The sequence below is a fragment of the Aricia agestis genome, chromosome 20, assembly GCF_905147365.1.
Source record: "Aricia agestis chromosome 20, ilAriAges1.1, whole genome shotgun sequence".
Taxonomy (NCBI): domain Eukaryota; kingdom Metazoa; phylum Arthropoda; class Insecta; order Lepidoptera; family Lycaenidae; genus Aricia; species Aricia agestis.
The window spans coordinates 4,291,303-4,310,055 of NC_056425.1; the positions used below are offsets into that span (position 1 = coordinate 4,291,303).

The following is an 18,753-nucleotide window of genomic DNA, read 5'->3' on the forward strand; positions in this document are numbered from 1 at the left end:
CAACAATTTAACAAAAGAATTTTAAAAATCAGTCAACAAACGGAGGAATAATAATAAAGGCACGCGTTCTGAAGTAAAAGACTATGAGAAATACCGTTAATAAGGTCATAATGTGACGATGCATGTCATAATTATAGTGATGATGATGATGAATAATATAATTGATACATCATATTAGGTAATATGCTTTTAGTTGTTGAAACAACACCGAAATTCCAGAACATATTATATCAGTCTATAAGTATTCAAATTCAAAAAGAACCAGGGTATACTTCAGTGCAAATTCCTATTTTTTGGTAGTGTATGCTTGAAGTCCTTCTCAAAAAATTCAAATCACGCTATGTTTCCATATAAATTTCAAGGAGTCCCCTCGATTTCTCATGGATTACATCATCAGATCACTATTTTTATGAACATGGTATCTAATTTGGACCATATCTTATACAACAACAGAATAATTTTGAAAATCGGTCCACAAAAGGCGTAGTAAAATACATAGGTAAAACATAAAAAAAGAAAAAATATCCTACTCCTTTTTGGAAGTCGGTTAAAAAGTTGCCTAAGTTACTCCTTGTTACATCAGCTATCTGCCAATAAAAGTCCCGTTTAAATCGGTCCAGCCATTTCGGAGATTAGCGGGAACAAACAGACAGACATACAGACAGACAAAAATTCTAAAAATTATTATTTTGGTGTATGTACCGTCTATCTGTAATATTACAAACAGACACTCCAATTTTATTTATATGTATAGATGTATAGATGTTATGTACTTTCTCGGAACTGACCTCCATACTAATTTTCGTCAATGATTAAAAGATTATTGCATAAAATATGACTATGGAGGAAATAAACTGAACTTTTTTATGCAAAAAAATAGTCAGCACTCAGCACAGTCATAGTTAAGCCAATTTGGCGGTGTCAGTCAATGAGTGCAATTTGACACGAGTTCGATAGATTTTGGCACCGACAGCGAGAGTGTGTGGGATTTATCGCCGATATTTTGTTTGGCCAACGCTTTTGATGATTCAATCTATCTTTATTATTCGTAGATCTATCCTTACTTATAAAGATTCAGACTATTCAAGGTTCGATATCTTTGTCAGTTATGTGACAAAGTTAAGTCCTGTTTTCGCACAGGTGTAATGATGATTTACTTTACGAGATATCACTTTAGAAACCTTGATATTTTTTGGCTAGAGGTAGCATTTATAGTTCCTTTTTGAATCAATATTTCAATCAATATAATGATAATATAATTAGTTGCACAAAAACAAAAAGTGTTACATATTTTAAATTTAGATATGATGGATGAAAACTTCAAACTATTCAGCCATTTTGTTTTTGCACCTGCAGCTGAGCGTTATATTTCATCGTATTCAGGAACTCGGTGCATTAATTTCTAGCTGTCGCGGCTGCTCTAAACTCCATTTTACACGGTATTTCCTTAATTAATGCTAAGACTAGAACTTCCCCTAGGTTTAACAAGCGAAGACGCGGGTTCAAGGAGTTTTGTAGTTACAGTAGAACCTTGAGGTAGTTAGCAGTTAGGGTCAGTTTATATTGCAAAGTAACACTATTTAGAAACGCAGCTCAATAGCGCGACAAGTCAATTCAGTGTGTCTTCTTGTGTAGGGAATAAAGTTTAGTTTTAATTGCTATAGGAATATTATTTTTTAGGGTACTCAAAGGGTAAAAATGGGATCCTATTACTAAGATAACTGTCCGTCTGTCTGTCAGTCTCCAAGCTGTATATACGATAGCTAGGTTTCTGTCACAAATTGTGTATATTTTCTATTGCAGCTATAGCATATTTTTCTTACCTTGGAAGTCGGTTTATAATTGTTCGCTGATTATTATCTTATATATAAAATTCTCGTGTCACAATGTTAGGCAGCGAACTCCTCCGAAACAGCTTTACTGATTTTACCAAATTTTATATGCCTATTCAGTAGGTCTGATAATCGGCTACTGGGTACTTTATATATTGATAAGTGCATTTTGTTGAATAAATAATAGTAAATTATTGCAACTGGAGACTGACGGTGACTATTGTTTGTGTGACGGGATAGCGATCGACATTGCCATGGCGACATACTTATTTAGTCACTTCAATAAATTAATAATATGAGCGAAATACTTTATATTACGAGTATGGCAAAGCAACGTTTGCCGGGACAGCTAGTAGATCAATAATTTTATTTCTTGACTTGATGTAACTAAAACACAAAAACTCGTTTATGACATGAGAACTATCCATTAATCCAGGATAAAAACTGTCCTTTCCTGGGACTCAAAGTATCTTCTTCCCTTAGACAAATAGACTGAAATACATTCATAATAATAATATATAACATTGTAATACGTAGATGCAGATTCAATTTGGATAGTCAAACATACAGCTCAAGACTAATACACGTTGTGGCCACAATAATTTAGCTCAACATTTGACGTTGCGGTCTCAATGTTTATCCGATATTGAATTCTGTTCCAACTCTGAAACATATTTTGTAATTCCGAGCTACTAGTACACTAGTTCCGGTGATTTTAGTTTTAGCCAATATATGGGGTGTAAATAATAATTGAAAACCTTCAAATATTAATACAACTGAAGTAGTACTTCCATTTACATTTTATACGTGAAAGAGCCGTGCTTCGGCACGAATGGGCCGGCTCGACCGTAGAAATACCACGTTCTCACAGAAAACCGGCGTGAAACAGCGCTTGCGCTGTGTTTCGCCGAGTGAGTGAGTTTACCGGAGGCCCAATCCCCAACCCTTCCCTTCCTTACCCTCCCTTATTCCCTTCCCCTCCCATCCCTCCCCTCCCCTATTACCCTATTCCCTCTTAAAAGGCCGGCAACGCACCTGCAGCTCTTCTGATCCTGCGAGTGTCCATGGGCGACGGAAGATGCTTTCCATCAGGTGACCCGTTTGCTCGTTTGCCCCCTTATTTCATAAAAAAAAAAAATTTGTTGAATTAAATTTTAAGCGAGAAAATATTTTATACATAAAGTTCCTTACTTACTTGAAAGGAACTTATGATTTTTTAAAAGAGATTCCTCTTGAAGTGAAGAGTATTTAAACGTGTATGCTCATATACTATGGCGAAACAACATTGCCAGCTCAGCTAGTTAATTATAAAAGTCTTAGTCATACTCGGAAGGCCCGTGTAAAAGCACATTCAATGTTAAACAATGTATGAAAATTGCAAATAACGCCGCTGTGAATAAAAAATGCCCATGGGTTTGGTGCAATGCGGGCGGTATTACGTTTAAACTTCAAATATTGCCGAAAACTTTCCAACTTGGGTATTTATAACCCGCTATTAAATACGTTTAACTCGTTATTGTTTAAAGGTTAAACAATAACGGGTTAAAAACGGTTTAAAGGGCGAGTTAGTTTTAGTACTACGACTTGTTCAAAGTTTAATGAATAGCCCAGATGGCTTCAAATATTCAGATAGTATACTTATTATATTGCCCGTTGTTTTAGGTGACCTTCGCGTGTTACATAAATGTACCTAAATCTGGACGCAGAAATAGTTTTTTTCATGTGAGACGTATGAATTGGATTCAAATATTTTTTGTTAGGTTATTTCGTATTCTAAAATTAATAATTGTATTATGTAACCCCTAAATAGTCAAACAGTGAGCGACTTGCGAATGGAATGAAAGAAAGTGAACAATATCAAAATTGGTCTTTAAAATTATATAACAAACACAGGCACGTCAAAATTGAACCCCATTTTCGTCGTTTAATTATACGTTTAATGATTTTGACTATTGTACCATCGAGGAAGTTAATTCCTATGCAATTGACAGACCAACGTTATTTGGTCGAATATTACAATTCAATGTTAATTGTGATCTGTCCGCTGGGTTTGTCGTAACGCAACCAAACTACTTAGGTCCCCGACATTTGCTTCTTTCAATCACTCCCATAATCTTGTTTCACAAGATGTCAGCGAAATATTGATCGAAAAAACGTAATTTCATTTTGCGACTTTCGAAGAAGGGTGTTTTATTTTTATTTTTATGAAATAAGGGGGCAAACGAGCAAACGGGTCACCTGATGGAAAGCAACTTCCGTCGCCCATGGACACTAGCAGCATCAGAAGAGCTGCAGGTGCGTTGCCGGCCTTTTAAGAGGGAATAAGGTAATAGGGAATAGGGGAGGGTAGGGAAGGAAATAGGAGAGGGTAAGGTAAGGGAGAGGGTAGGTAAGGGAAAAGGGTAAGGGATTGGGCCTCCGGTAAACTCACTCACCCGGCGAAACACAGCGCAAACGCTGTTTCACGCCGGTTTTCTGTGAGTCCGTGGTATTTCTCCTCCCACGTCAGATTAGGGTGTAGGGCCGTTGTCCACCGGCAGATACTGTATTATAATGCGATACATAATATCTATATTGTGCATGAAGCTTAGGAATAATTATTTGTGCACGTTTCTGCGGTTTTCACTGCCATGAGGGCATTTGACGCATTGGATAAAATTACCACAGTCAGCAATTTATCAACACAAACTATAATTATACCATTATGTAGGTTAGCTTCCACGCAAAATGAATCTTCATTTTAGAAAAACACAGGTGGGTGAATTTCCCAAACGGCTTTTTTTTTGTCTTCGTTGAAATTACTATTAAAAAAAGGGAATATTGTTGTAAATTATTTGTTTTACTATTCAATGGGTAGCTATAGGATTGTGGCAAAAATATAATATGCCTAGGACTATTACAAGGGTAGAAATAAATAACTTGAAGATCTATTTTTATCAAATCGGTGCTGTCCCTCTACTTTTTTTACAAACAAAAACGCTTACGTACTAGAAAATATGAATAATTTAAGGGTATAACTTATATTATTTCGTACAATATTAGTTAATCTATTATTGTATACCATATTTTATTACATAATTAACGATTACAGTTACTTAGAGGCACAAATGTACTTGTCCTGAGAATTTTCCTCATATCGCTGGATAAAAGAAATTTGAGCATTACTTTTCATCGACGAGTCGGACAGTCTCCCCACCCCAATTTTAATTTACTCCTTAGTGTGTGCTTCCATGCAGTCAAGACATATTTTTCGTCAAACCGCTGCATATTCGTGCCAACAATATAAGTAGGTATGCCATTAAAATGTTCTCGGGCAATTATTTTATAATATCGGCGATTGAATTTTTTAAATGTAATTAATAGTTTTAAAATTGTTGTTTGGTTCTAATGAATGTATTAAGTGATTAAGCTTTATTATCTGTAACCAAATTTATCTTAGATATAATGCATTTTTTAAAATTTCCTGAAAAGTGCGTTTTTTCTCACGTCGCTGCTCTCATATCGGTGTAATCGGTGGTCATTTTAACCACCGATATGATAATTTACACCGAAATTATAAGAAAAAACGAAACGGTGTCTTAAATCTAACATCGGTGTTTGGAATCATGACCAACGCACAGTTTTGTCACATCGGTGGATTGCTTTATCATATCGGTTGATAATTTTACCATATCGGTGAATTGTTTTATCATATGGGTTGATCTAGTGGCATTTCGTTAAGTATACAAAGAAATTACAAATGCGCATGATGGTAAAAATGAATGGATGTAAGGATGTATGGGCCATTTAAAGTTTTTACTTTATTTTCCTTTATTAAAATGAACTAGATGTGATCTAGTTCATTTTAATAAAGGCAACGATGATAAATTTTATTATTTTATTTATTCTATATCCCTACATCAAATGACTGGATTTCCCAAACCGCTTTTTTGCGCGGCAAGGCTGAAAGCTATATTTTTTGAAGATATCGTTTTCATTTTTGATTTTAAAAGTAAAACATAACGCTTATAATTTGGGCCTATCTTTATTATTATTTTTTTAATAATTATTATTTTCCAAAAAATTAAACGTTGTTTCTAAAAAATACCATTGATCTCTTAAGCATAAAAAATACGCCATTTATTCTTACCATGCTACATTCAGCCACACGCTAACCCGTTTAGGAGGTGGCTGTGGGCTGGATCGTACCAGTTTCCAGCCAGAAATGAAAGAAAACCGTTTTATCACAAAACCCTCGATTTTATGCAATTTTGGTGTACTCAAATTATCCTACTTGTGGCAATAATATCATGTTGTTATTTTGAATATCGGTAGAGTTTTGGTTTGTTTATAGTTAAGTTAATGTGCTATAGCTTTAATGCGCGATTTTTTTAAATTATTATTTTTCTTGCAAATTCAAATTTTGGTGGGTAAATTTTGGTGGGTAAGAGGGTGTGTAAAACATTATTTTTACAAAATACCATTGATTCTTGAAGCATAAATAATACGCCATTCACCTCATTCTGTCATAAGCTAACTCGTCTAGGTGGTGGTTGTCGTACCAGTTTCCCGTAAACACCTAATCTCCAACTTTGGTGGAAACAAAAATTTCCACCAAAATTATATAAAAATTCAAGTTGTTGAAATCCACTCAAACATTGTAAAACATTTTAAAAATATTTTAATTTTATTTTAAGCACCCTGTTCTTGATCAAAATAAATACATAAATATAATATTATAAAAATAATATTATCACATCGCTGGATTAGTATGTCATTTCGGTGGTTAAGCTTATCATATCGGTGCACAGAAATAAAAATCGGTGCCGGTTTATCATATCGGTGGAAACCAGAATTCAAACTGAATTTTCTCCTTAGTCTTAAATGATACGTTAATGATATTAAATTTGGGAACATTTTGTATCCTAAAGAATACATAAAACCTGAAAAGTATATAAAATATGTATAAATAAAAAAGTTCACCGATATGATAAAAAAAAGGTCATTTGTTGAAATTCACCCAGGTGTTATTATTTATTACTATCTTAGGAAGTAATAAATACTTGTTACTATCTGAAATTTTGATAGTACTAGTAATACTTTCTTGTTTAAATTTTATTTTAGATTCTAAAATATTCTCTCTCTAATATGCTCGTGATAATTATTATGTCCTACTGGACAATATAATAACGAGAATCATACAAAGGTATACACAATTTATGACTACTTTTAAATTTGTGAAAATAATATAAATGCGAAAGTGTGGTTGTGCTAGACTTGACAACGTAGACTAGAGAAAATTCGTATATCGCGGGAGAAACTACTAAATTCAGGGAAAAAATCATCAAAATCGGTATGGTGCATAAACTGACAGACACATCTATATATATAAAAATGGATTTTCAATTGTGTTAGTAACCCTAAAACTCGAAAACGGCTGAACGGATTGGGCTAATTTTAGTCTTAAAACATTCGTAGAAGTCCAGGGAAGGTTTTAAAGTGACACGAAGTTCACCGGGACAGCTAGTTTCATTTATAATTATTAGTATAGATAACGAACGAACGGTCACCAGCAGTATTCCCGGACCAATACGACCTGCAAACCTTCAAGAAAAGAGCGTATTCACTCTTAAAAGGCCAGCGACACACCTGCAGCTGTTCTAATGTTGCGAGTGTCCATGGGCGACGGTAGTTGCTTTCCATCAGGTGACCCGTTTGCTCGTTTGCCCCCTTATTTTATAAAAAAAGTCAGCCGCTATACGCTAGCAAAACAGAAACTCACTTATCTGTCGGCACATTAACAGCTGTTCCATGATGTATAGTGCTCTTCCCCCGTTTGCGTCGCCTCGTTCGTTTCCGCGAGTATGACGCCAGCAGCAGGCCCTTCCGAGCGTCTATCCTCTTCTTGGAGTCTCTAGCGAGTGTGCGCACTGCCAGAGAGGTGGGGTCGAAGCTGAAGGTGGAATCGTCGCGGTGCTCGTTTAGGTCCTTCTTGCGTTCCTGTGGGATGGATTTCGTTAGATTTTTTTTTATACTGTTGATATTTAAAAAGAACCTTATATTTTTTTTATATAAGGGTTGGTCTACGGTGCGAGGTGCAGCACGATGTCTTATGCCTATGTAGAACTATAATACTCCAGTTCTGTTATTTAATTGCTACGTTAATGCTTTGTTCCTACTTTGTTTCAGTCCGTTTCCTATCAAAATAAAGAGTAAATTCTCATAAAATTTAATAGGACTGTAAACACTGCGTCAAGGATGCATAAAAATAGATTTAGGGCCCGTTTCACCACTTCCAGATGAAGTGCCGGATAGACTATCCACAACTTTTTTGACAGATTCTCCATACTCTATCTTTCAAGTTAAGTGATGGATAGCCTATACGGCACTTACCAGGAAGTGGAGAAACAGGTCCTTAGAGTATTGTTTTTACATAGTTTTCTTGCATAGGAGTTTCTAAACCGTTATTTCATTTCGTGGCATCCGGACTTTATCGGAGCCATATTAACATTGGATTACAATCAATCGGGGATTTATCTTACCTCCTGTGTGATCTGCGACTCCTCTTCGTAGCTGAGAGCGACTACGGCCAGCATCAGGTTGATGAGGTAGAAGGACCCAAAGAACACCACCACTGTGAAGAATGACACCGACATCGGCCCACATGATGACAGCACCTGCAGACAAACAATCAATTATATTAATTACTAGATGATACCCGCAACTCCGTTGCGCCAAAAGTCGTTTATCGCGCGGGAACCGTACATTTTTCCGGGATGAAAACTATCCTATGTCCTTACCCGGGACTCAAAGTATCTCCATGCCAAATTTCAGCAAAGTCGGTTCAGCGGTTTGAGCGTGAAGAGGTAACAGACAGACAGACAGGCACGCTTTTGCATTTATAATATTAGTATGGACTTTTTTTTTCGGCATCTAGAACTGTCCCGAAGCAGGATAGGCCGAACGGATACGAAATTAGCCGAAAAAAACCGGTGATCCACGAACTTAGTGCACTTACACTTAGTACTAGTAATATGTCGTTTACGTAGTAATTTATACTTCGGCTGTTTTCGTATCCATTCGGCCTCCCCTGCCCCAGGGCAGTTCTAGATACCGAAAACGCTATGACACGTCATAGGTCTTGGCCATAAAGAGTTGACAAAACTGAGGGTAGTTTATTCGTAGTTGTCAAATTTTTAACAGCTCTCAAGGAACTACCCTTTTTTATTAGGGTTCCGTACCCAAAGGGTAAAAACGGACCCTATTATTGAGACTTCGATGTCTGTCCGTCTGTCTGTCCGTCTGTCTGTCCGTCTGCCTGTCCGTCTGTCTGTCCGTCTGTCTGTCCGTCTGTCTGTCTCCAGGCTGTAACTCAAGAACGGTAATAGCTAGAGAGTTGAAATTTTCACAGAATATCTATATCTATTGCCGCTATAACAACAAATACTAAAAACAAAATAAAATTAATATTTAAGGGGGGCTCCCATACAACAAACGTGATTTTTTGGCCTTTTTTGCTCGTAATCAATAATGGCAACAGGTAGGTACTTGAATTTTTCTCAAAGTCCTTGGTTATATATGTACTTTAATATTTAATAAGTAATAATATTAAAATAAAATAAATAAATAAATAAAATAAAAAAAATAACGGGGGCTCTCATACAAAAAACACAATTTTTAGCCTAATAATGGTACGGAACCCTTCGTGCGCGAGTCCGACTCGCACTTGGCCGATTATATAATTACTTAAGCATGGGAATGGGCATGTACGAAAAATTCTTTGTTCCACTTTTAATGATTTCTAATCTCATAAAGACTATTTAAGTCTAGCAGTACAATAAATGTACAGCATTTAAGACGAAAACGTGTAAATAATATTATGACTACCTTCGTTTTTTTCGAAAACATTTTTTTTTCGCAGATGAATTAGTTACCGGCTACACTGGCTAGTTTCTATAGTTTTGCCTTCTTAAAAAAATATCATTTTTGAATTTCGAAAATCTCCCCTGCCATTTTGAAAACGTAGATAGTTTGTCATTCTTATGTTTAAAATTTAAATTAATGAATTCATTCTGCCACATCAAATAAGAATAAAATGGGTCGCTATAACGACTCACTTGTACTTCATAATCATTATTTTTAATTTAAAACCGACGAGATGTCATGACAGTTTCGAGTCCAGTAATTAATCAAGGACCATTTTCATATTTTAATTGTGTAATTTATTTTTAAAAATGAATATTAATAACCAACTTTTGATAAATATTTAATGTTTAAACATAACAATATGTAACATATATATTGTTAATCAAAGAATCATCCATACTTATGAGTATGTTATTAATGCGAAAGTGTGTCTGTCTGTCTGTCTATTACTTCTTCACCCCAATTAAACGCTAAGGTGTTAGTTCTTAAGAAAATGATCGTTACCACCTATTGTATTTACTACTTTATAGCAAATAAACGAATTGAATTGAATTGAGCCGATTTTGCTGAAAGGTTTGGGTCTCCGGAAAGGACAAAAAGATATTATTTATCATGGAACATATACAGTTTCTATGATAAACGAATTTTTGGGCAACGGAGTTATGTGCGTCTTCTGGTTTATAACAATTATTATGTTTTTATTACTTACTAGCTGTCCCGGTGAACTTCGTGTCACTTTAAAACCTTCCCTGGACTTCTGCGAATATTTTAAGACTAAAATCAGCCCAATCCGTTCAGCTGTTTTCGAGTCTTAGCGCGTCTAACACATTTGAAAATCCATTTTTATATATAAGAAGAAGACTAGCTGTCCCGGTGAACTTCGTGTCACTTTAAAACCTTCCCTGGACTTCTACGAATGTTTTAAGACTAAAATTAGCCCAATCTGTTCAGCCGTTTTCTGGTTTTAGTATTACTAACACAATTGAAAATCCATTTTAAATATTAAGTATATAGATAACAAAATATGCGAAAGTTTGAGTGTACATATTAATATTATAGTATCTATTTGTTATTTCTCATACTTCAACTACCAAACAGATTTTCAATACAAACAGCTTCTCATTGTTGCAATCATTGATATCACACAGTGAGCAGGGATCTTAATCCACAATGGTATGTCAGTTCCACGTAAAGATACTTTAAACTCAAACTTCCCGCAAAACTCCACCTAATTTTCGAGACTTTAATACTTTAATACTTTTATCGTTGTACTTATGTGTAATGTCTTTTCTCAACGGGCGGCATGAATTCTTTCTATTAAACGTTTTGTTCACTTTTTAAAATATAGCTTTTATTATGACCAACTTTTGTCTCGTAAATCGCGTGCATTGTTGTAAGATTCGATTGTGCTTTTGTTCGTTTTTTTACTTATCTCAGATAATTAAACGGAGAATATGAAAAATATTTTCTAAGAATGCAGTTTTCTTGAAAATTTGCTGTGTGAAAACAAAGATGAAGACGCTTCTTAGAGATGATTTAACAAAGCAAATGTTCTGTTTTAAATCTATTTTGAAAGAAATGAGATTTAGCCCGATTCGACCAAACTTGAAGTTACACGAGTATAACTATCATGGGAATAATTTTACTCCTTTAATTTACTCTAGGGTATTATCGTTTGTATTTTACCAAGTTACTCAAAGAGTATGAAATAAAATGTCAATTATAGTTCACAATGACACCGACCGTGACAGTTGAACCCTGTTGATATATACTGTTGTTGTGCAACTATTCTCAGTTTAATATTTACTCCACCAAAATAGCCCGTGTAAATATTTACCTCATTCTTGGATTAGAAGTTGGAAAAACGCAAAACCAGCTTACTCTTAGAGACAGTTATACCCGATTAAAATTTTACTCCAGTTTGGTCGAATCCGCCCTTATGGACTTAAGTCCTATAATATTTTAACTAATTACTCATGTAGTATCGTTTTTTAAGATTCCGTAGTAACTACAAGGAACCCTTATGATTTCACGCTTGTAACAATTTAAGTTCTCAATAACTATGGAACCCTTTATGAGCCGTGTCTCGACTCGTTCTTGATTAATATTTAATTTATTTCCTTAGACTCGGTCCGTTTCCTATCAAACAGCAAAATACCTGTCTTATTTACAAGAAACAAACCTTAAACGGCAGAATTTTTACTTTACCAACTGAACGCGTTCAACGCTTTTTAATCATTTTATGAAAATACATAACGTTTTGTAGAGGTAGTTTGATAAGAAACAGACTGAACTCTAACAAAAAACTAAGATGCATTAACGTTGCATAAAATAATCAAATTTATCTCGTATTTCTTTCAAAAACTACTCTTTATGTAACCCCAGTCCATCCATTTATCATTGCAAGCTATAGTAAACCTTCGTGACAAAATTCCACAACTAAGTGCTCCTCATTATCCTACTACCCTAGTCCTTTCGTAATTAATTTAGGAGCCCACCATCACTTATAGTCTAATTTAGTTTGAATTTGAACTACTGACGTAATGGACTCAAATGACTTTATAGAGCTAAACATCTTTGTTGTTATATATAGGACATTACAGTTTGATGGATGAATAAAATATATTAAAATTGGTAACAATTCGTTTCATAAAATTTTACATATTATATACGAAACACAAAGAACGAGATTATTTTCCTCTACGTCACAAAGCAGAGGAGGCATGGGTGGCTAGACCCATGTCAGAAGAATAATGGAACCTATAGCCTATATCATAAAGTGGCATTTTATTTGAATTAGTTTACAGAAAATGAACGCAAACGGACAAAATGGCTTTAGTACATATCAGACTTCTTGAAATTGCATTTAAAGTATACGACTTACAAACAGAAACCCCAAAACAACAAGCAGGTAATTAGTAATTACGATTCTCGTGAAAAGGCTGCATTTCAGAGGGACTGTATACTAATAAGGGTGGGAGTTTCAAAGTTATATTGTAAGGAATATGAGGAAACCCATTTTGATTTGCATTACAAGGGTCAGATGGTGTAGGATCCTATATAACTCCATTCCTATCGGCAATTTTGAAGACCTACCTACATATTATATTTAGTTGAGGGACGCCGATCTACAAAATTTAGGCGTAAGTGCTATGGTTTCCCTCTTAGGATAAATCACTTTTTGCCAAATCACAGTATACTAAAGTTTAATATTAAATGTTATAGACATGTAATATTCCTTATGTTTCTTTTATCACTGTGCCTGATAATAATTGAGGAATTAGAAATTGTTAATTATTATTCTGAATAGATTCCAACAGCTGCTAACAAATAACTTAAGCTTTAACTTTTTGATACCTTAATTACAAGAAACCAAATTTAAATTAGCCTAGTTTGAAAGTAAATTTCTGTAGCTGTAAATAGACTTTCATTAAATCCAGAGAAAAGGAAGCTTATATAAGCAGGAATAAAATTAAGCAATTTATAATAAAAACACGTCTACCAACATAAATACCTTTTCTTATATTGGATTCGTGATTAGGATTCTGAGCATATAGGATTTCTTCGAATATTCTGTTTTTAAAACCTCTTATACTGATTAATGTGAGTAACAAGATTCCTTTGTTAGTTTACGTTGGTATGTTATGTTAGAATTTATTTTGGAGGCAAATTATTTTGTCTATGGATCAATCTATACAGGTATTTTATCATTTAGGATTAATTTAATTCTATGTGCTTGAAGATGACGCAATTTAAATGCATAAAATCATAAGCCTTAGTATTAAATAACAACAAAACAAGCTGACTACCAATTAATTAAACTGTAGTGACATTAAACTCTGAATCAATAAACTATTTGAAATCCCTTGCACACTCATAATAATAGTTTAAAATAATTTTTTTAAACAAAAAAAAATGAAACCGTGGCAGATGGCAAATCTCCATAATTTGGTCGAGTTTTGGCAAGTCAATACTAATCGTGATTTCAAGAGAATTACTCGTTTATTACACGGTCAGTCTGGCATCAGTTTAGTCCATCAGTCTGAGACTGACGCCAGAATGATGACCGGCTACCTTATCACGTAAAAGTAGCGATCAACAATCCACTAGCAATAATCGCGCGAGAGATTGCTGGGTGTCATGAATGTCACAAACAATGGTGTCCATGTATACTGTATAGTGATCGATAGCAATCGTATTGTTTTGGCTGATACGTGAATAACGTGATACGAAATTGCGATTTTGGAGCAATTATCGCGCAATAATTGCTATCGCATTGCTCTCGCGGAAAGTACATAATAAAAAATGATCAATCTGTCAATCAAACGGCTACACGATTATTCTTCCGTTAGTCTGGATCAGACTGATGGACTGAACTGATGCCAGACTGGCTGCGTAACCTAAGTCTAAAGGCTGAAACTCACCATATTATACACATTCTCCCAATAGTCCAGGGTGATGAGTTGGAAGGTGGTCAGCATGGACCAGAGGAAGTTGTCGAAGTTGGTGTACCCGTGGTTGGGGTTGGGGCCCACGCAGAGGCAGGTGTACCGCGCAGGACAGTGCCGGGCCCCCGTCAGGTTGCCGCAGATGATGGGGATCTCCTCCTCGTTCACCATCCAATGGGACGGGTCTTTGATCCATCTGGAAGGAGAGATGAGATATTTAACGTGGCCTTGGGTTGAATGAATGAATGAATATGCTTTATTGTGCTCAAAATGTACAAACATAATAAAGAAGTTACAAGAACTCAGCATGAGCACAAAGGCGGCTTTATCGCTATGAAGCGATTTCTTCCAAGCAACCTCTGGCGCATGGAGACAATTAATTACAAAACAGTGCAGCTTAAGTTGGAATATTACTAAAGTTAAAGTAAGCTTATCATAAATCTTAATAAATGGGTTGGGGTCATATCAAAGGGTTTTTCGTCGGTTACCACTGTTTATCCTGGAGACACAGGAGATGCAGTTGTTGAAATATATGGTGGGACATTTCGGCGTAAAAAAAGTTGACAGGGATCTTAATTTTCAGATACTAAGCAAGTGAAGGAAAGTTTAGAATTTCATTTTAGTGACGCTGCCAGTTCGAGTATAATCCTCCTCATACTCGTTTACATTTTTAACAAGAAAAAAGAGTTTCTGACAGAAGTGTTTGATAGTGATTTTTTTTAATCTCTTTTTATTTAGGGATTTTAGCACACATAGTGGCTATGTCAATGCCATCTTATCAACTTAAAACTTACTTATAACATTAAAGATACCCATATTCATTTGAATTAAATATCTCATTTCTTTTATGAATATATCGGACACATTCCATCAAAACGTGTTTCACATCTTCTGGCTTTCCACACATTTCACAATCAGGAGTGTAGGCGACGCACTACACCATAGGCCATAAGTTATGATAATTTATTAGAATTAGTTCTGTGTAAGAAACAGTGTTGGCTGCTGAATGTATGGTCTATACTTAAGTTTAATAATAAGCTCTTTGTATTGGTTTTAAAATACTGCTAACACTTTGTGATTTGTATACTTTCGATAAATAAAGATTAGGTGCTGAAAGAGCGTTCCCACAGGAAAAGGTTCAGGCCCTTAGCCCGACTCCCTGCGGGCCGGGACCCAGTCGCACACAGTCGCAACCTAGTCGCAACTAAAGCCGCACGCAAGTCGCACGCGAAGTGACACTCAACTTATTGAACGCTCCGATGCACCATAGTTTTTCTAATTCGTGGTTTTATTAAATTCCCTATAAGGAGAATCAGCTTTACGCATTAGATGTACATCATAACTATCAACAATATAGTGATGAGACAAAATACTTTTCAGCTGTACTTTTTGCTGCTTGCTTCTTTTAGCTGCTTGAACGAGGGTACTCACTGCGACCACAAGTCGTCGGTGAAGTTCTCTCCCGGGGGCAGCTGGAGGTCCTGCACGCACTTGTTGCGCAGCTCTCCCATATACACCTGCAGCGCGAACAGCGCGAACACCATGAGGCAGAAGATGGTCAGCGTCATCACCTCCGCCAGCTGTTTGAAGGAGTGCAGCAGCGCGTTGATGATGGTCTTGAGGCCTGAGGAATTGGAATTTGTTTGAGAATTTTTGCGATATCTATTTTGTACTTGATATTTAGACATTTTGCACAATTCAATCAAATCCGTGGACATTAGAAATCATTTAAGAGATATAAAACTAAGGGATATACAGGGTATTAAACACAAATAATATTACAGTCGCGAGCAAAATGTAGTCTACATTATTACAATATCATAAATTCTACGTACACCTACTTGAATATCTCCCTACATTGATGCTTTAACAATTTTAGAAACAATCCAAAATCCGAATACGAGTATACTTTTATACGTGGGAGAGCCATGCTTCGGCACGAATGGGCCGGCTCGACCGGAGAAATACCACGTTCTCACAGAAAACCGGCGTGAAACAGCGCTTACGCTGTATTTCGCTGAGTGAGTGAGTTTACCGGAGGCCTAATCCCCTACCCTATTCCCTTCCCTACCCTCCCCTATTCCCTTCCCATCCCTACCCTCCCCTATTACCCTTTTCCCACTTAAAAGGCCGGCAACGCACCTGCAGCTCTTCTGACGCTGCGAGTGTCCATGGGCGACGGAAGTTGCTTTCCATCAGGTGACCCATTTGCTCGTTTGCCCCCTTATTTCATAAAAAAAAAATACATTAGACGCGTAGACTCGCGTAGCATCATCGTAGCACCTCCGCAGCACCTCCGTAGCACGTCTACGCGGTTTGCTACGACACGCTACGTAAATAACGGTCGCATTCAGAGACAATTTAACGACATATGACAATAAATGTATGGAATTAATGTCAAATCAGTAAAAATATAAAATATCTCAGAGAACCTACAGTAAAGCATCAACGGAAATTTTTGAACAACGAAATAACTAAAAATAATTGTAATGTGAAATTTAATTATATATTTTGTTTTTGGCCACATTTATTACACAAACTTAACGTCAACTTCTATATTTTTCAGTTTATAGAACCAGACTTATACGATCACGGAATACTGAATAAAGCTAAAATATCATCTTTTTTCCTTAAGCTTATTGGACTATTACATATCGTATATCATAACGATACGATCCAATAACATATAAATATTACTTTACGTTATAACGCCATAAAATCGACGGGGTCAATGAACTCAGCTGATCCTGGCGGGCCGCGGCTGTCTTCCGCATACTAATATATTATATTATGTTAAGATAATATATTATATATGTGAGGTATATTGAGATAATTGACATTATGGTGTCGAAGGTCACCTATATTGTACTATATTATGTTAATAAGTGTTTTATTTTGTAACTAGATGACAGCCGCAACTCCGTTTGTTTGTTTGTTTATCGCGCAGGAACCGCACATTTTTTTCGGGATAAAAATTATCCTACGTCCTTTCCCGGGACTTAAAGTATCTCCATACCAAATTTCAGCAAAATCGATTCAGCGGATTGGCCGTAAAGAGGTAACAGATAGACACACTTTGACATTTATAATACGTATTAAAGTCTATGGATTGTAAATTTATACACATCACACAAAAAAGATTAACATGTTTTTTTATGAAATAAGGGGGCAAACGAGCAAACGGGTCACCTGATGGAAAGCAACTTTCGTCGCCCATGGACACTCGCAACATCAGAAGAGCTGCAGGTGCGTTGCCGGCCTTTTAAGAGGGAATAGGGTAATAGGGGAGGGTAAGGATGGGATGGGAAGGGAATAGGGGAGGGTAGGGAAGGGAATAGGGTAGGGGATTGGGCCCCCGGTAAACTCACTCACTCGGCGAAACACAGCGCAATCGCTGTTTCACGCCGGTTTTCTGTGAGAACGTGGTATTTCTCCGGTCGAGCCGGCCCATTCGTTCCGAAGCATGGCTCTCCCACGTCTAAAGAGGAGCGCAAGAAGAGTATGCGCAACGCGTTCGTTTGATCAGCAGGGCTAAAATGGTCACATTTAGCAATTCCTCTCAATCAATTCAGCAAATGAATTGTCATTACTGTCTGTCAAATTAGTACGAATTACTACAGTGCGACAAGGTTAAATATGAACGTGGGCGGTGGCGCTGCTCGTAAAGGAGAACTGTCAAAAATGACGTTTTTGTATGATGGCAGCGTTAGTTCCGTTCCTCGACATGTTCATTTAAAGACTTGGCGAGTTGTAGACATGAATTGCAAGCAGACTTGCATTTTGCGATTTAAAAAAAATGAATGATATAATGTGATTCTCTAAAGCGACCATTTTAGCCCCGCCGTCTTGGCTTTTACTAGAAATATTAATATAAGTTTTTAAACGTTCAATTTGAAATTCCGGAAAAAATTCTTACCGAAATTTTTTGATTAAAGTGGTTAATTCGAAATACATAATATATAAAAATATAATGTGCCAGTTGCGACAAAGATTTAAATAGAAGATTCCTATATCGTGTTCTTAATTTAATCTATTACAATTTAAGCAAAGACAGACGCCAAATAATTTACCACATATTACCGACAGACAGACCGAACTGTTCAGCGGCTAATCTATTATCAATTGACTACCAAATGAGCCCCAAATACCTCACCGCAAGCGACTAATCCAGATAAGTATTGTGTTGCTGTGTTCAGTTTGTTGTTTAACCGTCGATAATATCCTAGTATTTTGGGGATGGATGATGTGACCCTCTCGAAACCGACTGAACGGAATCTGATAGCATTTATGATAATAGTTTACGGTTTAGTTTGTTTAAACCTCGTCAATAGTGAGCCTTTTATTTCTGTTTGTCTGTAACATATTACTTCTTGAATCTTGAGGCTTAAACCGCTCAACTGGTTTTGACAGAATTAGGTATGAATAATTTAAGTTAGTTACCGGAAAGGGAATTATAGGATAGTTTTAATGGTGCTTAATTGCGTCATAAACTATTTTTTCTGCAATTAAAGTTTCGGGAATGACTTTATAGTACTCTAATCCATACTAATATTATAAATGCTAAAGTA

At 36.0% G+C, this 18,753-nt stretch overlaps 1 protein-coding gene across 3 annotated transcripts in view; it reads right to left on the bottom strand.

Annotated features, from left to right (window-relative positions):
- The window catches only part of LOC121736991 (sodium channel protein 60E), a 213,502-nt gene that overhangs the window by 24,674 nt on the left and 170,075 nt on the right, over positions 1-18,753 (bottom strand). For all 3 annotated transcript variants that reach the window (XM_042128490.1, XM_042128491.1, XM_042128492.1), the window contains exons 5-8: positions 15,617-15,809; positions 14,162-14,381; positions 8,354-8,488; positions 7,594-7,811 (exon numbers count right to left, since the gene is read on the bottom strand). In XM_042128490.1, coding sequence (XP_041984424.1) covers positions 7,594-7,811; positions 8,354-8,488; positions 14,162-14,381; positions 15,617-15,809 — 766 coding nt within the window. The remainder of the gene's footprint in view (positions 1-7,593; positions 7,812-8,353; positions 8,489-14,161; positions 14,382-15,616; positions 15,810-18,753) is intronic.